At 48.3% G+C, this 24989-nt stretch overlaps 1 protein-coding gene across 1 annotated transcript in view; it reads right to left on the reverse strand.

Annotated features, from left to right (window-relative positions):
- Positions 1-10914: 10914 nt before the first annotated feature.
- The window catches only part of GRB2 (growth factor receptor bound protein 2), an 87334-nt gene continuing 73259 nt past the window's right edge, over positions 10915-24989 (reverse strand). The window contains exons 3-6 of the mRNA XM_039476017.2: positions 23650-23747; positions 16520-16642; positions 13622-13790; positions 10915-11456 (exon numbers count right to left, since the gene is read on the reverse strand). Of these exons, the coding sequence (XP_039331951.1) occupies positions 11271-11456; positions 13622-13790; positions 16520-16642; positions 23650-23747 (576 nt within the window). The 3' untranslated portion in view covers positions 10915-11270. The remainder of the gene's footprint in view (positions 11457-13621; positions 13791-16519; positions 16643-23649; positions 23748-24989) is intronic.

Genomic DNA, 24989 nt, shown 5'->3' on the forward strand with positions numbered 1-24989 from the left:
CTTTGGGAGGCTGAGGCAGGTGGATCCCTTGAGGCCAAGAGTTCAGGATCAGCTTGGGCAACATAGCGAAACCCCATTTCTATTAAAAATACAAACAGGGGGCGGGACAAACAACCACCCACCCACCCAGGAGTGATGGAATGCGCCTGTAATCCTAACTCGAGAGGCTGAGGTGGGAGAATCTCCTGAACCCGGGAGGTAGAGGTTGCAGAGCCTGGATTGTACCACTGCACTCCGGCTTAGGTGACAGTTTTGCTCTGTTTCAGAAAAAAAAAAAAAAAAAAAAGAACGAAAAAAGGGGGCGATGGTCACTAGGTCAGGAATAAAGGCCCTGGCCTCGGGGCTGCAATCCCATGTCCTTTCTCCTACATCACAGCGCTCCTGAGGGGCAGGGCCTGGACTTTGCCCTCTTTGGACAGGCTGGGGAACGAGGCGGGGTGGAGACACAAGAGGAGGTTTTTATGGCAATGGGGGGAGAGGGGGATGAGAGGCCGGGACCAGGGAGCGGTTCCCCGCGGCCGGCTGTGACCCTGGAGCCCTGTGTGTCCCTAGTGCTGTGGGCTCTGGGCTCACCTCCTGCCCTTCCAGCATCTCTTCTCTGTGCTTCCTGCCTTCCCCTCGCCTGGCCCTTTAGGGGCTGTGCTTCCTTACAGGAACTGGCGTATGTGAGGCCTCACCCATGGCCATGGTTTCAAAGCCACCTCCATGGGGACAGCCCCTGAACCGGGATCCCCTGTCAGATCTGTCTCCTGGGCCTCAGGTGAACACACCCTACTGCTTTCCAGATGTCTGTCCTCAGGCACCTCAAATCCAACCCTCTAGCCTGTCTCCCCGCCTCACGCCACCCTGCCTCTCTTCCCGCAGAGTTCCCCATCTCAACAAATAGCAGCCACAGATCCCCCCTCCTCCACTGCCCTGCAGTCATCTCGACCCGCCTTTCTCTCTACCCCTAGTCTTCCCAGCTCCTCCTAAATATGGCACAAGCCACTAGCTTCTTTGCCCCCTGGACAGCAGCAGTTTCTTTTTTTTTTTTTTGAAATGGAGTCTCGCTCTGTGACCAGGCTGGAGTGCAATGGCTCGATGTCCGCTCACTGCAACCTCTGCCTCCCAGGTTCAAGCAATTCTCCTGTCTCAGCCTCCCAAGTAGCTCGGATTACAGGCACCCACCACCATGTCTGGTGAATTTTTCTTATTTTTAGTAGAGATGGAGTTTCATCATATTGATCAGGCTGGTCTTGAACTCCCGACCTCAGGTGAACCACCCACCTCAGCCTCCCAAAGTGCTGGGATTACAGGCATGAGCCACCATGCCTGGCCTACAGCAGCAGTTTCTTATAGCCCAGCACAATTGTGTCTGCTGCTCTGCTTAAAACCCATTCAGGATATGACCCCATAAAACCTTGTATGACAATGTTCATAGCCGCACTATTCACAACAGCCAAACAGAAACATCCCCAACACCTGTCAGCTGATGAATGGATTAACAAAATGTGGTATATCAGGGCAATGGAATATTAGCATATTATTCCCACATAAGAAGGAGTGCTGGCCAAGTGCGGTGGCTCATGCCTGTAATCTCAGCACTTTGGGAGGCCAATGCAGTTGGATCACCTGAGGTCAGGAGTTCAAGACCAGCCTGGCTAATATGGTAAAACCCTGTCTCTACTAAAAATACAAAAATTAGCCGGGCATGGTGGTGTGTGCCTATAATCTCAGGTACTCAGGAGGCTGAGGCAGAATTGCTTAAACCCGGGAGGCGGAGGTTGCAGTAAGCCGAGATGATGCCACTGTACTCCAGCCTGGGTGACAGAGTGAGACTCCATCTCAAAAAAAAAAAGTAAAGTACTGACTAATCCATGCTGCCATGTGGGTGAATGAGCCTTGGAAATGTTATACTAAATAAAAGAAGCCAGATCCATAAGCCACATATTGGGATTCCTTTGTAATGAAATGTCCAGAATAAGGCCGGGTGCGATGGCTCACGCCTGTAATCCCAGCATTTTGGGAGTCTGAAGTGGGCGGATCATGAGGTTAGGAGTTCAAGACCAGCCTGGCCAACATGATGAAACCCCATCTCAACTAAAAATACAAAATTAGCTGGGCGTGGTGGCAGGCACCTGTAATCCCAGCTATTTAGGAGGCTGACACAGGAGAATCACTTGAACCCAGGACAGAGGTTGCAGCGAGCTGAGATCATGCCACTGGACTCCAGCCTGGGTGACAAAGCAAGACTCTGTCCCTCCCCACCCCCCCCACGAAAAAGACATTCAGAGAGAAATGGGCAATATTGGCTTATCCTATGCTGCTAGGTCTGGCGAGTGGGGTTCGTGCCAGAGCCAGCCAAGTCTGTGAGGAGATGGTGCGGGTGCTGGGTTTGTGAGCGCTTTGGTTTGGCTATTACTGCTTCCTTCTATTTTAGATGACAAGCAATTCTACTTCCTCTTCCAAAACCTCCTATTTTTCACTGGGCCTCTCAAGTTTCTCCCCAGCTCCTACCCCCAGTGTGGTCCCCAGATAGGGCGTGTGGCTGCTGTTAACAACCAACCTTCCTCCTCCCCGTCAATGGTGCAACACAGCTGATTTTTGTTCTGTTTTTTTGAGATGAGGTCTCGGTCTCTCTCTGCTGCCCAGGCTGGAGTGCAGTGATGCAATCACGACTCACTGTAGCCTTGACCTTCCAGACTCAAGCAATCCTCCTGCCTCAGCCTCAGGAGTAGCAGGTGTGTACCACTGTGCCTGTCTAATTTTTTGTAGAGACGGGGTCTCACTATATTGCCAGGCTGTTCTCAGTCTCCTAGGCTCCAGTGATCCTCCTGCCCCAGCCTCCCAAAGTGCTGGGATTACAGGAATGAGCCACTGCCCCCAGCCCAGATCTGCTCCTTTTCTGTCGCATCAAGTCTCAGAGGTGCTCTGGGTCCTCTGCCAGCTCTCCTGCATCCAGCCGCAGACAAGAGAAGCAACAAAGTGGCGAGGCCATGTGGCCCCAAGTGCACAACACACCAGCGAGGACTGGAGCACATGGCTGCTTGGAACTGCAAGGAGGTTGGGCACATGGTCTAGACAACTCGGGAGAGAGCCAGGCAAGGTCACCAAGCAGGCTCTGCCGCAGAGCCTGACTTCACTTCACTACCACGACCCTAGCCTCTTCCAGGCTATCTGGACTCTGGCCTCCCACCACTGCAAGTCAGGTGTCCCTAAAACTCATCTTTCATCATAACACTCATCTACAAGGGCCACAGCAAGAGCTGCAGAAGCAGCCGGGCGCAGTGGCTCACTCCTGTAATCCCAGCACTTTGGGAGGCCGAAGCAGGTGGATCACCAGCTTGGTCAACATGGCAAAACCCCATCTCTACTAAAATTACAAAAATTAGCTGGGTGTGGTGTCGCATACTTATAATCCTAGCTATTGGGGAGGCTGAGACAAGAGAATTGCTTGAACCCAAGAGGCAGAGGTTGCAGTGAGCAGAGATCATGCCACTGCACTCCAGCCTGGGTGACATTTTTTTTTTTTTTCTGTCTCAGAAAAAGAAAAAAAAAAAAAGGAGCTACAAAAGCTTCCTGTGTCGACAGGCAGAGTGGGCATTGCTGAGCCTGAATTCAAGGCTCCACAAACCCACCTGGGCTCTTCCTTCCTCACTGCAGGAGGCTACTCAGGCTCCCTTGAGGCATCTCCAGGCAGCTGCTCGCCCCCACCGCCACACCTCCACTAGACTACCTGGCCTGGGTGTCTACTGTCCTGTTAGTAACTGTCCAAACTCATTTCACCCAATCCCTACGGCAAGTCCCATCTGCCTCCAAGACTCCCTTTGAGGCTGTGCTGTCTGCATTTCCTCTTTGAAAGTCTCTTTCAGGGCTGGGTGCAGTGGCTCACACCTGTAATCCCAGCACTTTGGGAGGCCAAGGCAGGCAGATCACAAGGTCAGGAGAACGAGACCATCCTGGCCAACATGGTGAAACCCCCTCTCTACTAAAAATACAAAAAAAATTAGCTGCGCGTGGTGGCACACGCCTGTAGCCCCAGCTACTCGGGAGGCTGAGGCAGGAGAATTGCTTGAACCCAGGAGGTGGAGATTGCAGTGAGCTGAGACGGTGCCACTGCACTACAGCCTGGGTGACAGTGTGAGACTGTCTCAAAAAAAGAAAAGTCTCTTTTGGCTGGCACGAAGTGAGCACTCAGGACCTGGCAGCTGCTATTTTGGAGGCTAACACTGCTGACACCACAATTCACTCAGAGAAAGGCTGCAATCGCTGTGCTTTCTCAACCGAATCTAGGAATGTTAAAAAAGCAGGCTGTCCTTGGAGATCTAAGACCAGTGTTGCTCATGGGTGGGCCAGTCAAGACTTGAAATACATCTCGGTAGGTTCTTTTTTGGATGTAGTATAGTATGGCTTTCAAGTGTTAGTTTTTTGTTTGTTTGTTTGTTTTTGAGACGGAGTTTCGCTCTTGTTACCCAGGCTGGAGTGCAATGGCGCAATCTTGGCTCACGGCAACCTCCGCCTCCTGGGTTCAAGCAATTCTCCTGCCTCAGCCTCCCAAGTAGCTGGGACTACAGGCATGCGCCACCACACCCAGCTATTTTTTTTGTATTTTTTTTTTTTTTTTGAGACGGAGTTTCGCTCTTGTTGCCCAGGCTGGAGTGCAATGGCGCGATCTCGGCTCACCACAACCTCCGCCTCCCGGACTCAGGCAATTCTCCTGCCTCAGCCTCCTAAGTAGCTGGGATTACAGGCACGCGCCACCACGCCCAGCTAGTTTTTTGTATTTTTAGTAGAGACGGGGTTTCACCATGTTGACCAGGATGGTCTTGATCTCTCGACCTCGTGATCCACCTGCCTTGGCCTCCCAAAGTGCTGGGATTACAGGCTTGAGGCACCGCGCCCAGCACTTTTTTTTGTATTTTTAGTAGAGACAGGATTTCACCATGTTGACCAGGATGGTCTTGATATCTTGATCTTGTGATCCACCTGCCTCGGCCTCCCAAAGTGCTGGGATTACAGGCCCGCCCAGCCTACGTGTTAGTTTTTTTTTGTTTTTTGAGACGGAGTTTCACTCTTGTTACCCAGGCTGGAGTGCAATGACACGATCTCGGCTCACCGCAACCTCCGCCTCCTGGGTTCAGGCAATTCTCCTGCCTCAGCCTTCTGAGTAGCTGGGATTACAGGCACACACCACCATGCCCAGCTAATTTTTTGGGGGGTATTTTTAGTAGAGACCATGTTGACCAGGATGGTCTCAATCTCTTGACCTCGTGATCCACCCACCTCAGCCTCCCAAAGTGCTGGGATTACAGGCTTGAGCCACCACACCCGGCTAAGTGTTAGTTTTAAAAATAGTGTTTGGAATGCACTGAGCAGTAAATGGCTTAATCAATACCACTATCACATAATAGCAATCTAGCAGTGCTGTTGGCACACAGAATTGTACTCTTACTTCTTTATTATTTTTTTGAGATGAAGTCCCACTCTGTTGCCCAGGCTGGAGTGCAATGGCACAGTTGTAGCTCACTGCAACCTGTCTCCTGGGTTCAAGCAATTCTTCTGCCTCAGCCTCCCAAGTAGCTGGGATTACAGGCATGTGCCCACTAAACCCGGCTAATTTTTGTATTTTTAGTAGAGACAAGGTTTCTCCATGTTGGCCAAGCTGGTCTTGACCTCCTGACCTCATGTAAGGAGGTCAAGACCAGCTGCAGCCTCCCAAAGTGCTGGGATTACAGGTGTGAGCCACCATGCCCGGCCAAGTTTTGTACCTCAAGGACAGCCATCATTCAAGATGATGCCAGCCTTCCTGGGGGTGAGTACATGACTCATTTGCCTTGGCACAGCTGACTGCAGGGATGAGCCGGGACCCCGCCAGACTGGGACAAAGCTTCAGAAGCTCCCAGTGAACTGGGCCATGCACATCCTTCTCTTTATTCATGAGTGTAAAATGGGGCTCTGGTCTGGGGAATTTGTATTACACATACACATAACTCAAGTTTAAGTATTTCCAAAATGGGGCCAGGCACAGTGGCACACACCCATAATCCCAGCACTTTGGAGGCCGAGGTGGGTGGATCACCTGAGGTCAGCGGTTCAAGACCAGCCTGATAAACATGGTGAAACCCTGTCTCTACCAAAAAAAAAAAAAAAAAAAAAAATTAGCTGGACATGGTGGCAGGCATCTGTAATCCCAATTACTCAAGAGGCTGAGGCAGGAGAATTGCTTGAACCCAGGAGATGGAGGTTGTAGTGAGCCAAGATCATGCCACCGCACTCCAGCCTGGGGGACAGAGGGAGATTCCGTCTCAAAAAAAAGGAAAGGCCGAGCGCGGTGGCTCAAGCCTGTAATCCCAGCACTTTGGGAGGCTGAGGCGGGTGGATCACGAGGTCAAGAGATCGAGACCATCCTGGTCAACATGGTGAAACCCCGTCTCTACCAAAAATACAAAAAATTAGCTGGGCATGGTAGCGCGTGCCTGTAATCCCAGCTACTCAGGAGGCTGAGGCAGGAGAATTGCCTGAACCCAGGAGGCAGAGGTTGCGGTGAGCTGAGATCGCGCCGAGCTGAGATCGCGCCATTGCACTCCAGCCTGGGTAACAAGAGCGAAACTCCCTCTCATAAAAAAAAAAAAAAAAAAAAAAAAGGAAAAACGTATTTCCAAGATGCATAAAACAGGTCCACTTTAATCTTTTTCTAGTTATCCAGGAACTTCCATAAAGTGAGCATTTTGGGCTGAAAGTCACCCATTCCGTGAGCGGTCAAGTGGAACTAGTGCCCAGGGAAGGCAGGCAGCCTGCGCCAGGCCCTTGGCTCAGAAACCACCTAAAGAGCCCTGCGCTGTGGCTCACCATCTCCTTCACACTCATGTCTGAAGATAAGCCTGTCATAGGCTCCCAGGTCAGAGTGGAGGGAAGTGTGTCAGGTGCCCTCAAGAGTGAGGCCATTTACCCTCTAGCATTTCTTGACACACTGAGCAACTCCCGGCTGCACGCCGGCCAGAGGGCTCCTGGAAGATGCTGGGAGACTTCCCAAGACACCTGGCCTAGATGCCTTCTCAGGAATCACGGATCCCTGAGGAGGGAGATACAATCATTTAGAAATCTGTGACCAGACGGGCGCGATGGCTCACATTTGTTATTCCAGCACTTTAGGAGGCTGTGGCGGGTGGGTCACCTGAGGTCAGGAGCTGGAGACCAGCCTGATCAACATGCAGAAACCCCATCTCTACTAAAAATACAAAAAATTAGCCAGGCGTGTGCTGGCACGTGACTGTAATCCCAGCTATTCGGTAGGGTGAGGGAGGACAATCACTTGAACCCAGGAGGTGGAGGTTGCAGTGAGCTGATATCGCGCCATTGTACTCCAGCCTGAGCAACAAGAGCAAAAATCCATCTCAAAAAAAAAAAAAAAAAAAAAAGTGTGACCTAACTGCTGATCACACAAAAGCAGTGGTTTTCCCATTAATTCTGAAACAATTACTCAAATTCAGTGGAGGGAACAAATTGAGCCAAAAGCCTCAAATGAGTCACCATGCCTGCCTTTTCAATTAAATAGCGCCATTTTGTAAACTTCTGTTCAGCTTCAAGGCCAGCCCAAGTGGACCACAGGACTAGCAGCCTTGACCCTTGCTGGGTCAAGCTCCTTCTCACACGAGGCTGCTGCAGTGGAGAGTCAAAAATGCCTTAGGCCAGACACAGCTCACGCCTGGAATCCCAGCATTTTGAGAGGCCAAGGTGGCAGGATCTCTTGAGCCCAGGAGTCTGAGACCAGCCTGGGCAACATAAACCCCACTGTACTAAGAATGAAATTAGCCAGGTGCAGTAGTATATGTCTGTAGTCCCAGCTACTTGGGAGGCCGAGGTGATCACTTGAGCCCACGAGACTGAGTCTGCAGTGAGCAGCACTCCAGTCTGGGTGGCAGATCGAGACTGTCACAAAACAAAAACCCCACAAGCCTCTCCTGCTCAGTGTGGCTACACCAAGAAGAATACAAGTTGAGATTCCTTGGCTGTATTTTTCTGAGACAGGTCTCACTCTCTCAGGCTGGAGTGCAGTGGCATGATCTCAGCTCACTGCAACCTCCACCTCTCAGGCTCAAGCTGTCCTCCCACCCCAGTCTCCTGAGTAGCCGGGACCACAGGTGTGCATCACCACACTTGGCTAATTTTTGGTAGAGATGGGGGTTCAGCAAGCTGGTCTGGCTTTCTTGAGCTCAAGCAATCCACCTGCCTCGGCCTCTCAGTATTGGGATTACAAGCATAAGCCATTGAGCTGGGCCCTTATTATTTTTTGAAACGCCTCACTCTGTCACCCAGGCTGGAGGGCAATGCTACAAGCACAACTCACCACAGCCTTGACCTCCTGGGCTCGTGATCCACCTCAGCCTCCCAAGGAGTTGTGACTGCAAGCGTGCACCACTGCATCTGGCTAATTGACCTTTGGTCGAGGTGGGGTCTCACTAAGCGCTGGGATGACAGGCATGGGCTACCACGGTCAGCCCTCATTTCTTTTTTGTTCAGTCTTCTTTGCCTCTGTAGCCCACGGGTGTGTGTAAACATGCCTAGTCTCAAGCTAAAAGCAGCTACTGAGCAAACAATACGTTTTCGTTACTTAGCATATTAAAACTGTGTCTTCACAGATACATCCTTCTTTAACACAGAACAGGAGAACCAAAGCCAAGCTCTTTATCCTCCCCCTCCCAAAGCCCTTGGTCTAGATCAAAGTTCCCAGAGCATGGTCAGTGGTTTCTCTACATCAGAAACAGCAGGTGTGTGTGTCTTCAAACGCAGGGTCCGAGGGTGTGAGGCGGAGTTTGCAATTCTGTACTGTAAACAGGTTCACCAGGAGCTCCTGACAGTCAACTGTGGGCATCGCTCCCAAGAGGGCCTCTGACCACATGCTCCCCTAGGGGGTGTAAGCTGGGTGACTCTGAAATAAGGACCCAAGATTCCGGACTCCCTGATGCTGTTTTAAAATTTTTAAGGCAGGCAAGGAGAAAAAAAGATTCCAAGTGAAGAATTCATTGTCTGTTTATTATTCACAGTTAATCACTACCTACCAAATGCTATCCGCAGAGTTAAAGGATTAAGTACATAGTCTTTTTATTTAAACACTGATTTTTTTTTTTAAATATATACACACAAAACTTAGTTCAGCAAGGCTTCATGATATACACCAATTCCAAAATAAAACAATCAAATGGTCCAGGTGTAGAATGCCAGATTCCTTTTATCAACAGGAGAGGAGAAGCAGAATGAGAGGGAGTGAGGAGAGGCGGGGACAGGTTCTGCCCAGAAGAGCTGCCGCCCCATGGCACAGCAAGCTATCCAGGCCTAGTCCCTATCCATATCCAGAGTTGGAGGGAGACTCCCATTGGCTGCTTTGGGACCCAAAGGCCCAAGGCTGTCACTAACTCCCGGGAGAGAGGGAGGCAGTCCTGCTTTTGTTGTGGGAAGGGGTTTGGATGGAGAAAAAGAGTACAGGCACATCACTACAGGGGACCAGAAGCGGACAGGACAGAGCGCTCTGCGGCCGTCTTGGTCTTCCCGTCTTTCCAATCCTGCCTTCCCCAACTCTCCCTGCTTCCTGACCTTCATCTGTAGGGGTGGGGAGCAGCGGTCAACACAGCCCCCTGGGAAGGGAGGCACCAGTTGCCCTCCTGCTGCTTCGCGGTGCTGCCCTCAAGCTCACCTGGACAGGTCGGGGGACACAGGATGAAAGCCATAACCCAATCTCAAGAGCAAGACAAGTGAAAAGTGAATACTCATTGTTTACCCCAGCCTAGGAATAGGGTGAAACCTGCTACAACTGGAGACTGTGTTCCCTTGACTTTTTCCTCCTCTCTCCTTGTCCGAGACTTGCTGGTTCCAGGGGCGCATGTAGGGATGGGGTGGGGGCCACAACCCCCCAAGATGGTGAGGACAGGCTTCCCACTCCCTGTAAGCCAGATCCAGTGGGCTATGGAGGGCTGGGCGGTCACGTTCCCTCTTGCCCCAGAAGCCCCACACAGTGCGCCTTGGGCAAGCAGCCCTGAACCCCCAAAGGGCTCAGAAACCTTAAAGCTGGAGCTTAAAGCCTCCTGGCTTAGTACCAGCAGGAGAATGCCTCACCTTCTACTTCTGCTTGTCTCCTGTGCTCTACCCTGGTTCCCCTGCCCCAAGGGAAAAATATTTACACAGAGTAGGAGACAAATTGGCTGAAAAGCTCTGGACTGTCTTTAACTTATTTTAAAACAATACAAATTAAAAAAAAAAAAAACAAAAAACACCATTCAGAAGCAACCCTTGAAATAAGGAAAAAGGCACTATGAAAAAACAACATGCTCAATAATACCATTAGAAGGGCAAAGAGGAAAGGTGGGCTTTTTTTTTTATTTTTTATTTTTTTTGAGACAGTCTTGCTCTGTCACCCAGGCTGGAGTGCAATGGCGTGGTCCTGGCTCACTGCAACCTCCACCTCTCAGGTTCAAGTGATTCTCCTGCCTCAGGCTCCCAAGTAGCTGGGACTACAGGCACACGCCACCACACCCAGCTGATTTTTGTATTTTTAGTAGAGACAGGGTTTTGCCATGTTGGCCAGGCTAGTCTCGAACTCCTGACCTCATGATCTGCCCGCCTTGGCCTCCCAAAGTGCTGGGATAACAGGTGTGAGCCACCATGCCTGGTCCAGGTGGGCTTTCTTGGGAAGCCACGAAGGCAGCAACATGCTTTCCTTCTACTCCGCTCTACTTCCAACTTGGGCAAAACACACTGGGGGTCTGGGCTACAGGCAGATTCCTATAAGCTTCCTTCTCTGGAGGAAGCTGAACAGCAAAGGCATCCAGCTGCCTGCCCGCTCCTTTTTGTGTGTATATACGAAGAACACGGCAACAGCTGTTCTTCTTTCAGTCATTCCAACTAAAACAGACATTTTGCATAGAGAGAATACCAGCCCACTTGGTTTCTTGTCTTTTATTACTGGCGTCAGCTAGGACTATACGTGGCCTTAAACGTCATGCACTGATGGACAGAAGAGGAAAAAGGATAAAAAAAGGACAAAGGAGGGGAAAGGGGAGCAGCAGTGAAAACCTGTAATAAAAACTCTTCTTAATTTATAGGTAAGTTTTGGCATTTTTATATCCAACACCCCCTCCCACCCCTAAAGTTCCAACCAAAGTGAGAGGGTCACAGGGTGCCCCGGCCAGGTGTTCTGCACTCCCTCACAGGCTGCTGTGAGAGGCAGCTTGTGGGTTTAATTCTTTTGTATGTGTTTTACATTTTTCCACTTTCTTTAAATAATCACTTCTTGACTCTTAGACGTTCCGGTTCACAGGGGTGACGTAGTTGCGGGGAAACATGCCGGTCTGGCCGTGGCACGCTCCTTTCCACCAGTTGGGGTCTGAGTTATCCATGACATGGATAAAATCTCCCCGGCGGAAGCCCAGCTCTCCGTCCTCCTGGGGATCAAAGTCAAAGAGGGCCTGGACGTATGTCGGCTGCTGCAAAACAGAAGCAGGGAAAACCCACGCTGGATTCCTGGTCTGTGGCCAGCACCTCCGAGGCCAGATGGGCTCCAGGGGGAACGAATGCATGCCAAATTCTCCACATTTCCTAAAATCACCTCCCATCTCCCAACCTGTTTATTCTTACCTATTCTAAATTTACAAGCTCAGTGGGTTTAGCGTGACCTTTCCCCAATGCTCAAAAAATACTGGAGTATGTCTCCTGGAGGACAATGGCCAACTATGCTGACTTATTAAGCAGCGGGCAGGCAGTGAGTGGAGGGGAAAGTTCTTCAAAAGCAGCAGTTTGTATTTAGCCCGCGGGCCCAGGATTTGGAAATCCCTTAAGGAGTTACACAGTCTAAAGTTCTGGAGCTCGAATAACATAAGGGACTCTAACCACCCATATGACCAGGGCACTAGTAGGGACGGGTGCTAGCCCCACTCCCTCGCAAGCATAGTTTTCCTCATAATTGCTTCTAGGGATAGGATCTTTGGGAGGGTGTGTTAAAGACCATCTCCCTAGAGACTCGCAAGCTGGCTACACGCTGCCTTTGGAAATGAAAAAACCTTGTATGTAAAACAACAAATCTTTTTTCTTTTTTTTTTTTGAGACAGTCTCACTCTGTCGCTCAGGCTGGAGTGCAGTGGCGTGATGATCTAGGCTCACTAAACCTTAGCTTCCTGGGTTCAAGTGATTCTCCTGCCTCAGCCTCCCAAGTAACTGGGATTACAGGCGCTTGCCACCACGCCTGGCTAATTTTTTTGTATTTACTTTAGTAGAGATGGGTTTTTACCATGTTGGCTAGGCTGGTCTCGCGCTCCTGACCTCAGGTGATCCGCCTGCCTTGGCCTCCCAAAGTGCTGAGATTATAGGTGTGAGCCACCAAACCCAGCCAATTTTTGTATTTTTAGTAGAGATGGGTTTTCACCATGTTGGCCAGACTAATCTCAAACTCCTGATCTCAAGTGATTCGCCTGCCTTGGCCTCCCAAAGTGCTAGGATTACAGGTGTGAGCTATTAAGCAGGGCCAGAATCAACAAATCTTAAGTGTGAATGGAGGGTAACATTTTCAGTAATAAGCAAAGCCCCAGCTACAATCCTTGACGGGCACTTGCGTGTTGAGGAGCGCCTACCCTTTCCTACAGGAATCTACACTGAGGAGCTATTCTTTCTTTTGTTGGTTTTTTTTTTTTGAGATGGTGTCTTTTTTTTTTTTTCCTTTGAGACAGAGTTTTGCTCTTGTTACCCAGACTAAAGTGCAATGGCGTGATCTCGGCACACCGCAACCTCCGCCTCCTGGGTTCAGGCAATTCTCCTGCCTCAGCCTCCTGAGCAGCTGGGATTACAGGCACGTGCCACCATGCCCAGCTAATGTTTTGTATTTTTAGTAGAGACGGGGTTTCACCATGTTGACAAGGATGGCCTCGATCTCTCGACCTCGTGATCCACCCGCCCTGGCCTCCCAAAGTGCTGGGATTACAGGCTTGAGCCACCGTGCCCGGCGAGATGGTGTCTTGCTCTGTTGCTAGGCTGGAGTGCAGTGGCACAATGTCTTGCTCTGTTGCTAGGCTGGAGTGCAGTGGCGCAATCTCGGCTCACTGCAACCTCCACCTCCCAGGTTTAAGTGATTCCCCTGCCTCAGCTTCCTGAGTTGCTGGGACTACAGGCATGCGCCAACATGCCCGGCTAATTTTTTGCCTTTTAGTAGAGATGGGGTTTCACCATGTTGACCAGGATGGTCTCGATCTCCTGACCTCTTGATCCGCCCACCTCAGCCTCCCAAAGTGCTGGGATTACAGGCGTGGGCCACCACACCACGCCTGGCCTGAGGAGCTATTCTTTTTTTTTTTTTTTTTTTTTCTCTTGAGACAGAATTTCGCTCTTATTACCCAGGCTGGAGTGCAATGGCGCAATCTTGGCTCACTGCAACCTCTGCCTCCTGGGTTTAGACAATTCTCCTGCCTCAGCCTCCTGAGCAGCTGGGATTACAGGCACGCACCACCATGCCCAGCTGATTTTTTGTATTTTTAGTAGAGACAGGGTTTCACCATGTTGACCAGGATGGTCTCGATGTCTTGACCTTGTGATCCACCCGCCTCGGCCTGGAGCTATTCTTAATTGCTAAAAATGATACCCATCTCACCCTGATGAGGCTTACCTGTGGCATCTGTTCTATGTCCCGCAGGAATATCTGCTGGTTTCTGGAGACAGATGTAGATCTGTGATAATCCACCAGCTCATTCAAAGAATTGAACTTCACCACCCAGAGGAAATACTTGCCAGCTCCATCTCGGAGCACCTTGAAGTGCTGCACATCATTTCCAAACCTGGGAGGAAGAGAGAGCACACAGTGAGGGCTCTATCCTGGCAAATTGAGGGCTATCTGCCCACATAGGAGATGTCTTGATAAGTTGGGACGGCAGACAACAAATCTCCTCACTGCGTGACCGTGGGACAGATACCTCCTATGACTGATGGGCACCAGGACAACATGAAAAACCCTCACCAGACAGGGAGAGGCCATCAGTCACTCTAATTCTGAAGATGTCTGTAGGGTTAGTCCATGTGCCCTGCACCCTACCACATTAAACCATGTCCTTAAGACAAAGGAGTGTGACTTAACTTCCTTTGAATCAAAAATTAATTAAAATCTTACATGTGATATCCACAGACTAGAAAAGCAGGCTGGAAGGTGAGGAGGGCTGGAAATACTTTCAACAATTCTCCCATAACTGGGAAAAAGTCATGTTTTCTGTTCAGGAATTTTAGCTCCACTCATGGGGAAAAGGTCTCTGAGCAAAAGGACATACTGCGACAATAAAAGAGGCCCAGGCTTTGAGATCCAAAAGCTTTTCCGTCACCAGATTTCACCCTTTTATACTGGCTGGCAAAACTGGCAAGAGCATGACTGGCTGGTAGTAGCTAACAGGGTCTGTCATAGGATATTTGGCTAAAACACCAGCCCAGCGAAGGTGCTTCTGCCTATCCTGTTCACCTTGCCCGGCACTAAAAAGGTACTCTCGGAGTGCTTGTTCAATGAATGAATGAGTCCCTCCTTCAGTTTTACAGCTGACAGAAACCAAAGGCTTCAGAAAATCATTCCGGCAGGTGGCAGCACTGAGCTTCAAGGAAGCCACTGAGTACAAGATGCCCCGCAAAAAAAGACGGCTTTTTCATGCAAGACAAAATGTGGAAGGTGAGAAAGCTTCATTAGCAAGGGTATATTTACATGGTACTGCTGGCCCCACAGAGGCCCACTTCCACCCATGCAATGCAGATGGTTTCTAAAAGAGCCCAGGACCCCAATAATAAGCAGTATGTTAACTACTGTGTTTCAAATCACAGGCTCAAAACATCCCAAAACTAAGAAACATCTGAAGACTGTTGATTCTTGAACCTCTTTTACAAAGGTGTGTGTCTTGTTGAAGACTGTCGTGACACCTGTTTTTGTTTCTAAAACAGTAAATACACCAAATCCTTAAAAGATTCTTCTTGAGAAGGCAGGGCGCAGTGGCTCATGCCTGGAATCCCAGCATTTTGAGAGGCCGAGATGGGTGGATCACCTGAGGTCAGGAGTTCGAGACCAGCCTGGCCAACATGGTGACACCCCATCTCTCTATATATTAAAATAAAAGGGCAGGCGCGGTGGCTCAAGCCTGTAATCCCAGCACTTTGGGAGGCAGAGGCGGGTGGATCACGAGGTCAGGAGGTTGAGGCAGGAGAACTGCCTGAATTAGGAGGCGGAGGTTGCGGTGAGCCGAGATCGCGCCATTGCACTCCAGCCTGGGTAACAAGAGCGAAACTCCGTCTCAAAATAAATAAATAAATAAATAAAATAAAATAAAATAAAAAAGATTAAAACGAATAAGATTCTACTAGAGAAAATGGAAGCTTGGCAGCTTCTGCTGAGCAAACAGCCTCCAGTCGAGCATGTGGCTGCCTCCTGGTTCTGGCCGCCACCCAGGGATTTACTGCTTGTTCCCCCTCATCTTATACGATCTCAGTTACATAAACCCACTCCAAGATGCTCTTCATCAGACCTCTTTAAGTATATCAATTTTGGCTTTTTCCTATGTTGGGAATACAGACTAATTCCACTTAAATATATTTACAAGGTACTACTAATATCATATGGAATCTCTCATGCCTTCCTTTAGAAAAAGAACACACCTGGGCGCAGTGGCTCACGCCTGTAATCCCAGCACTTTGGGAAGCTGAGGTGGGCGAATAACGAGGTCAGGAGTTTGATACCAGCTTGACCAACATGGTCTCTACTAAAAATACAGAATTAGCCAGGCATGGTGGTGGGCGTCTGTAATGCCAGCTACACAGGAGGCTGAGGTAGAAGAATCGCTTGAACCCGGGAGGTGGAGGTTGCAGTGAGCTGAGATAGTGCCACTGTACTCCAACCCGACGACAGAGCGAGACTCCGTTTCACAAAAAATAAAAAACAACTAAAAGTAAAAAACATATGGAAATAACAAATTAATTCGAAATTCTTACTTCACAGATGAGCACTTGAACTGTTTCTTTCAAGTGCTAATTTCTATTCTCCAAAATTGTTCCAAGGTGGCAGAACTTCCTTCTTCTTACCCATCTAAACTTTCCAAAGGGGAAACCCAAGCCCCAAATCCCCTGTGGCAGCCTTAAGTGACTGTGAGGGCCTAGGATGGGGCTGGTGGATTGAAGCTAGTGGACCTGAGCAAGGCAAGCCAAGACAGCCAACAGAAGCTCCACTACCCCATTAGAAAGAGCTGCGGGAATCCCTTGGAGGGCAGCAGCTCAGGAGTGCTGTGCACTAGGGAAAACTGGCAGGCATGGGCTGACTGTAGGGAGCTGCTGCTCACCTCCTGAAGGTTGTGTCCACAGGGGAATATAGATCCAGTGCTGCTAGAACTAATTTTGAGAGAAGCCGGAAATGAGGATTTTAATGTCAAATGAAGATACTATTTAGGCTAAGCCTCCACCATTTTGTGTGCAGCCAGCCACCTGTCTGAAGGCTTCACAATTTGCATCAGAGACAGGATTCCAGGGAACTACAGCAGGAAATACTTACTTGACAGACAGGGAGAAGTCCCCAGGAGCGCTCTCACTCTCTCGGATAAGAAAGGCCCCATCGTGCCGCTGTTTGCTAAGCATTTCTTCTGCCTTGGCTCGGGGGATTTTGCCAAAAAACCACCTAAGGAAGGAAGGCAAGCTGATCAACATCTGCTTCCCCACAAAGAAACGGGAAATCCAGCCTTCGAAATGTGAGTAACACAATACTCCTTGCCAGAGGAAGGGGCCTCCCTCCTCATCCTCCAGCCTCACAGTGCCCAGTATCAACCTTTGGTCAGGTCCCCCCGAGATGGACCTTCAAATGTCTTTACCCTACTCCATTTCCCAGAAAGCAACTCACCAAGGCACTAACTGTGGGTCACTCTTTCTATAGAGGAAGCCATTTGCAGACGGGCCTCACAGGCCAAAGCCCACTGGACTTCCTACTGACTCATCAGAAAGGCACCCGGGGAAAAGCCCAGGCCTTTGGGTTTGGTGTACAAGATGAACTGCCGAGGAGAGACTGGCCCCTTCCTGCAGCCATGTGATAAGGTCGCAGCTGTACCACAGTGGGAGTAAGGGAAGGTAGGGAGGAAACCTGGAAGGCCCAGGATCTGGAGGCAGGGTTACTTCTGCTAATAGCCCAAAGGCAAAAGGTTCAGACTGTCTGAGAGTGGCCTCCACCAGTAACTAAGGTCAGCATTTCTCTCAAGGCCTGCCACTGTGGTCACTGCTCAGAGTTCAGCTCTCAGAAGCCACCAGAAATACTGTAATTTGCCATAGGTGCAGCAGCTAGCTGCAAAATTCAGATTTTTGAAGCAAGTTACAGACTCTTCTGCTCCTAACTGCTGATTCACCTTGGCCAGAAGAAAAAGTGGCTAAATTCATGAAAACCTGTGAAGCAACTGGCTGTTGTTTATCAAGAGGAAGAGAAGAGGAACACTTCTACAAGAGCTCGGAGTCAAGCTGCCTGGCCACTTCAAATGAAAACTGTAACTAATCAAGAGGGAGAAACTGAAAACAATGTTCTCTTCTCAAAATCATTTTTAATTATTTTTAAAAGCAAAAGTTATTTATAGCTAATAAAGACCTATTTACATGAAAATTGGCATTCATTTAATATGCTAATTATAATATAAAAAGTCCTTTAATGGACCAAATAGTCCATTTAAAGTTGTAAATCTAACTTGCATATCTTATTTATAAGCAACCATATTCAAGATGTCCCTAAAATAATATACTATACTATACTCAAATGCAAACAGAAAGTTGTGAACTGTAGGAAGGACATGCTGAGAAGCTGCCCTTAGTAACTCCCAACAGTCCGGCATCTACCTACTGGAGTCTTTCTCATTGTGCATACTCTACTGCCAGGCTGCTCAGGAGTGGGGACCACAGATCCTTCTGCTTCTACAAATAACTCAGGGCTAGGGCCTGTAGTGCCGAGAAATCAGGCCACACAAGAGGTATCACATATCACTAGAACAGAATTCTCTTTAATATAAAAGGACAGGCTGGACGTGGCGGCTCACGCCTATAATCCCAGCACTTTGGGAGGCCAAGGCAGGGCGAATCACTTGAGGTCAGGAGTTTGAGACCAGCCTGGCCAATATGGTGAAACCTCATCTCTACCAAAAATACAAAAATTAGCCGGTCATGGTGGCGGGCACCTGTAATCCCAGCTCCTCGGGAGACTAAGGCAGGAGAATCACTTGAACCTGGGAGGCAGAGGTTTCAGTGGGCCCAGATCGTACCATTACACTCTAGCCTGGGCAACAAGAGCGAAACTCCATCTCTAAATAAACAAACATAAAAGAACAGTTAACAGTTTTGAGACAATTTAAACCTTTTCTCATACTGGGGGCCTTGAGTTTCTAATATAAGTGTATGCAGCATGCATCTGACTGGGAACAGCAGTGAAAATCCACAGATGGCCTCAGCTTGCACTCCCTACACAGCTGGGTGAGGGTGACGCTTCTTCATCGGCCACACTCACTTTCTTCCAAGACCCCCAAGATCTTGCTACTAGGCAGGTTTTTTCCCTCTTTTAGGTATAAAATAATGAATATAAATTAAAATAGCCTAGATGTACGTGAAGCAAACATAAAAAGCAAGGCCCTTCCCTTAAACTCTCTAGAGGCAGCACCTGTTGGTGGTTCTGACGCGTAGGTTTCCAAACCTTTCTGTCTGGTACACAAATACATAGATATGGCTGCTGTGTTTTCTTGCCCCCAGCTTAAAATTAATGCAATTTTCTTTTCTTTTCTTTTTTTTTTTTTTTCTTGAGACGGAGTTTTCACTCTTGTCATCCAGGCTGGAGTGCAATGGCGCAATCTCAGCTCACCGCAACCTCCGTCTCCTGGGTTCAAGCAATTCTCCTGCCTCAGCCTCCTGAGTAGCTGGGACTACAGGCATGCACCACCATGCCCAGCTAGTTTTTGTATTTTTAGTAGAGATGGGGTTTCACCATTTTGGCCAGGATGGTCTCAATCTCTTGACCTCGTGATCCACCCGCCTCGGCCTCCCAAAGTGCTGGGGTTACAGGCTTGAGCCACCGCGCCCGGCCTATTTTATTCTTTTTTTTTTTTTTTTTTTGAGACGGAGTTTCGCTCTTGTTACCCAGGCTGGAGTGCAATGGCGCGATCTGGGCTCACCGCAACCTCCGCCTCCTGGGTTCAGGCAATTCTCCTGCCTCAGCCTCCTGAGTAGCTGGGATTACAGGCACGTGCCACCATGCCCAGCTAATTTTTTGTATTTTTAGTAGAGGCGGGGTTTCACCATGTTGAACAAGATGGTCTCGATCTCCTGACCTTGTGATCCACCCGCCTCGGCCTCCCAAAGTGCTGGGATTACAGGCTTGAGCCACCGCGCCCGGCTAATTTTATTTTCAATTAAAAAAAAAAATAAACTGAGGTACAAATCATATTTTAAAAATATTCTAATTGAAATTTTTTTTTTTTTTTTTTTCCCAGACGGAGTTTCGCTCTTGTTACCCAGGCTGGAGTGCAACAGCATGATCTCGGCTCACCGCAACCTCCGCCTCCTGGGTTCAGGCAATTCTCCTGCCTCAGCCTCCCGAGTAGCTGGGATTACAGGCACGCGCCACCATGCCCAGCTAATTTTTTCTATTTTTAGTAGAGACGGGGTTTCACCATGTTGACCAGGATGGTCTCAATCTCTTGGCTTCATGATCCACCTGCCTCGGCCTCCCAAAGTGCTGGGATTACAGGCGTGAGCCACCACGCCCAGCCTAATTGGAATTTTTAAAAAATAAACACATCCCTGTTATAAGCACCCATATAAAAAAAAAAAAATCTGGGACCAGGTGGGGTGGCTCACAACTATAACTCCAATACTTTGGGAAGCCAAGGTGGGAGGACTGCTTAAGCCCAGTAGATTAAGACCAGTCTGGGCAACCCAAGCTGAGACCCTGCCTCTACAAAAAATAAAAAATTAGCCAGGCATGGTGGTGCGCAGCTATAGACCCAGGAATTAGGACACTGAGGTTGAAGGGTAACTTGAGCCCAACGTGGATGACAGAATAAGATCCCGTGAACAGCTATCACTATTAAAACACTAAAACATTTCTACAGCATTTATATCACTTATAAATTTGACTAACTTTTTTTTTGAGACGGAGTTTCGCTCTTGTTACCCAGGATGGAGTGCAATGGCACGATCTCGGCTCACCACAACCTCCACCTCCAGGGTTCAGGCAATTCTCCTGCCTCAGCCTCCTGCGTAGCTGGGATTACAGGCACGCGCCACCATGCCCAGCTAATTTTTTGTATTTTTAGTAGAAACGGGGTTTCACTATGTTGACCAGGATGGTCTCGATCTCTTGACCTCGTGATCCACCTGCCTTGGCCTCCCAAAGTGCTGGGATTACAGGCTTGAGCCACCGCGCCCGGCCGCTGGCTAACTTCTTTTTTTTTTTGAGACGGAGTTTCACTCTTGTTACCCAGGCTGGAGTGCAATGGCGCGATCTCGGCTCACTGCAACCTCTGCCTCCTGGGCTCAGGCAATTCTCCTGCCTCAGCCTCCTCAGTAGCTGCGATTACAGGCACGTGCCACCATACCCAGCTAGTTTTTTGTATTTTTAGTAGAGACGGGGTTTCACCATGTTGACCAGGATGGTCTCGATCTCTCGACCTCGTGATCCACCCGCCTCGGCCTCCCAAAGTGCTGGGATTACAGGCTTGAGCCACCGCGCCCGGTCTGACTAACTTCTTTAAATGATATGTACGTGTGACTACATGCTTATGGATGAATGTCTTATTCTTTATTTTTTTGAGACAGAGTCTTGCTTTGTTGACTAGACTGGAGTGCAGTAGTGTGATCTTGGATCACTGCAATCACCGATGGGCAAATATTTTAAAAGTCTTTAAAAAGATGGGCTTTGGCCAGGTGCAGTGGCTGACGCCTACTGGGTGAATCATTTGAGGCCAGGAGTTCGAGACTGGCCTGGCCAACATGGTGACATCTTGTCTTTACTTCAAATACAAAAATTAGCCAGGAGTGGTGCTGTGCGCCTATATTCCCAGCTACTCAGGAGGCTATGGCAGGAGAATCACTTGAACCCAGGAGGCAGAGGTTGCAGTGAGCAGAGATTGCACCACTGTACTCCAGCCTGGGCAACAGAGCAAGACTCAGTCTCAAAGAAAAAGAAGAAAGATGGGCTTATACAACAGAAATAGCAAGGGAGAAAGCTAAGGAGTTGGGGGAAAAGGCTAATTTTCCAGTATAATTCTTTACTACATCCCATAGGCTCCCATCCATACATATTTCATATGAAAAGCACATATTTGGATTCACTCCTCAAGCATGTACAACTGATGCTACGGCACTAATGCCAACAATCATTCTGTAGTCTGTGTCTAATTTGTTAACTCAAATGCTGCATTAGTTGAGATGGTGCTCCATTTTTATTTTTATTTTTTAAAGATGGGGTTTCACCATGTTGGTCAGGCTGGTCTTGAACTCCCGACCTCAGGTGATCTGCCCGCCTTGGCCTTCAAAGTGCTTGGATTACAGGCGTGAGCCACCACGCCTGGCCTGGTGCTCCATTTTAGACTTTCCTTTTCTCTGCCGCCTCCGCCCCCGCAAAAAAACCCCAGGAGGTGGTAGGATGGGGAAGAGAAGGCCTGTTACTGACCCTGACCCTATACCTATGAACATCCAGCCAAAGAGCAGCCCTATACAATGCAACTGTGTTTGCAAGGCCATACCCCACATAAACACAAGCATGGTCTTTGTTAGCAATATGGTAGACCTGAATAAATAAGGAGTTTTAAGTTGTTACTTTCCTTTTCAGAGCTCAGAGTGGCTGAGCATTGCTCACCCTTTGGCCAGAGTCTGCAAATAACAACCCAGCTGAACCTGTGCTGGGCACTTCTCAATCAATTCTTCTTCTAAAGTTCTTCAAAGTGGGGGCAAAAGGTCAAGGCAAGGGAGGGACTGTCCCAGTCAGTCTGGCAGTAACTACAACTTTCCATGTATGGTGGTGGCCTTTCCTATCTTTAACAGTCAGATTTAAATGCCTGTTTTATCCGAAACACTCTGAAGAAAAATAAGAATACAGAGCCACAAGCATTTCATATAAGAAGTATAGCATGATGTTCTGCTGAATTCCCTTTCAATCTGAAAATACGAAAGTAAAAGTGAACTGAAGTCCATGTTGTGTCTGGATCTAATAAAGGAGCCAGCGAATGATGGCCTTTGGCCTAAATCTGTTTCTACATGGTCCACAACCTAAGACTGTTTTTTACAATTTTTAATCCGTTGTTAAAAGAAAATTTTTACAAGGAATATTTGACAGGACTGTATGTGGCCCACAAAGCCGAAATTACTTGCTATCTGGCTCTTTTTTTTTTTTTTTTTGAGACGGAGTTTCGCCCTTGTTACCCAGGCTGGAGTGCAATGGCGCGATCTCGGCTCACCGCAACCTCCGCCTCCTGGGCTCAGGCAATTCTCCTGCCTCAGCCTCCCGAGTAGCTGGGATTACAGGCACGTGCCACCATGCCCAGCTAATTTTTTGCACTTTTAGTAGAGACGGGGTTTCACCATGTTGACCAGGATGGTCTCGATCTCTCGACCTCGTGATCCACCCGCCTCGGCCTCCCAAAGTGCTGGGATTACAGGCTTGAGCCACCGCGCCCGGCGCTATCTGGCTCTTTAAAGAAAAAGTTTAGCCAATCCTTGATCTAGTTTATTTTTAGGATGACTGAAGGAAACAGAAGTGCACAAATTATGTGGCTTATATGGGACCTGGGAAGGATGTGCTGTGATTCAATGGGTCCCTCCCACTCAAGATGCAACCAGCCACCTGAAAGTTTCCACTACCAGCTGGTGTAAAAGCAAGCAGACAACATCCAATGGCACTCCAGTCTGAGTGTGGAAAGCCTCAGCTCCCCTGACATACCCGCAAGGCAAGCCAAGCCAACAACTGCTTCTGCGCTAGAAGCAGGGCCTGTGAATGAGGGGTGAGTGAGGGTGGGAGAACAGTGGTCTGCAGGGGCTCCCAGGGTCCCATTAAGTCTTGATCAATATAAATCACAGTAGGGGTAGCTTCTGATAAAAAAATTAAAAATATTTGCTGCTCTCAGCAGCCAGGAGGAGAGCATATTTTGTTCTCTTCTAAGTAGGAACACTAAGATAGAGGGATAAACATTTATTAAGAACTAGTAGATGCCAAGCACTGTGCTCTGGGATACAAAGATATGAAGATACCGTCCCATAGGAATAGCACTTAATAAACACAAAATCATGTAAGTACCTTTTCTAAAACTAAAAAAAAAATGCAACACATCTGACCGTGAGACATATTTAACAGAAAAAGAATTATGGACCTGCAAAACTGTTGTTTTAGTTTTGAAGATCACTGACAGTGATTACCAATCTAAAACATATAATATTGACTATTATATGTTTATATATATATAACATATATCAATAATATATAATATACATGTATTATATATTATATATTATCATTATATACTATTAACATACACAATCAATATCCTTTGTTATTCCCTAGAAACGTGAATAAAAGATACGACATCCATCCCAGTGATCTCAATTTTAAAAAGGGTGTTTGAAACAAGCAGGTGGGTCCAACCCTTGCAAGACTAATGGAGCTCAACTTACGGATGTGGTTTCATTTCTATGTAGTTCTTGGGAATGAAGCCGTCTTTTCCATTAAGTTCTGCCTTGTACCAGTTCTGATCACATTCTTCATTCAAAACCTGAAAAGAAATAAGGAAAAAACCCAATCATTTCCTTTTCCCTTTTATTTTATTTATTTTTATTTATTTTTGAGACAGAGTTTCACTCTTGTTGCCCAGGCTGGAGTGCAATGGCGTGATCTCGGCTCACTGCAACCTCTGCCTCCCAGGTTCAAGCGATTCTCCTGCCTCAGCCTCCCGAGTAGCTGGGATTACAGGCATGCTGCCACCATGCCTGGCTAATTTTGTATTTTTAGTAGAGATGGGGGTTTCTCCATGTTGGTCAGCCTGTTCTCAAACTTCTGACCTCAGGTGATCAGCCCACCTCAGCCTCCAAAATTGCTGGATTACAGGCGTGAGCCACTGAGCCTGGCTCCTTTTCCCTTTAAAAAGAGCTACAAGACAATTATGCTGTCTTTTAGGTTTGTTTGTGAAAGGTTTCATTTGAAGTATTATCAGTTACATGGATATGACTTCTTGTAACTTCAAACAACTGGCATTATGTTACACTCTGTTAAATTTTTATTTATTTTTTATTTTTTTGAGATGGAGTTTCGCTCTTGTTACCCAGGCTGGAGTGCAATGGCGTGATCTCGGCTCACCGCAACCTCCGCCTCCTGGGTTCAGGCGATTCTCCTGCCTCAGCCTCCTGAGTAGCTGGGATTACAGGCATGCGCCACCATGCCCAGCTGATTTTTTTGTATTTTTAGTACAGATGGGGTTTCACCATGTTGACCAGGATGGTCTCGATCTTTTGACCTCGTGATCCACCCGCCTCGGCCTCCCAAAGTGCTGGGATTACAGGCTTGAGCCACCACGCCTGGCCTGTTAAAATTTTAAAAAAATTCTCTGAAAATGAAAAATCAGGCTCCCAAACACCTAAACTGAAATCCTCGGTAAGGAAGGAGAAATAAGAATGGCAAGTATTAGGCCGGGCACGGTGGCTCAAGCCTGTAATCCCAGCACTTTGGGAGGCTGAGGCGGGTGGATCACGAGGTCAAGAGATCGAGACCATCCTGGTCAACACGGTGAAACCCCGTCTCTACTAAAAATACAAAAAATTAGCTGGGCATGGTGGCGTGTGCCTGTAATCCCAGCTACTCAGGAGGCTGAGGCAAGAGAATTGCCTGAACCCGGGAGGCGGAGGTTGCGGTGAGCCGAGATCGTGCCATTGCACTCCAGCCTGGGTAACAAGAGCGAAACTCCGTCTCAAAAAAAAAAGAATGGCAAATATTAGTTTTTGTTGTTGTTGTTTTTTGACAT

Source organism: Saimiri boliviensis, chromosome 17 (genome assembly GCF_048565385.1).
Source record: "Saimiri boliviensis isolate mSaiBol1 chromosome 17, mSaiBol1.pri, whole genome shotgun sequence".
Classification (NCBI taxonomy): domain Eukaryota; kingdom Metazoa; phylum Chordata; class Mammalia; order Primates; family Cebidae; genus Saimiri; species Saimiri boliviensis.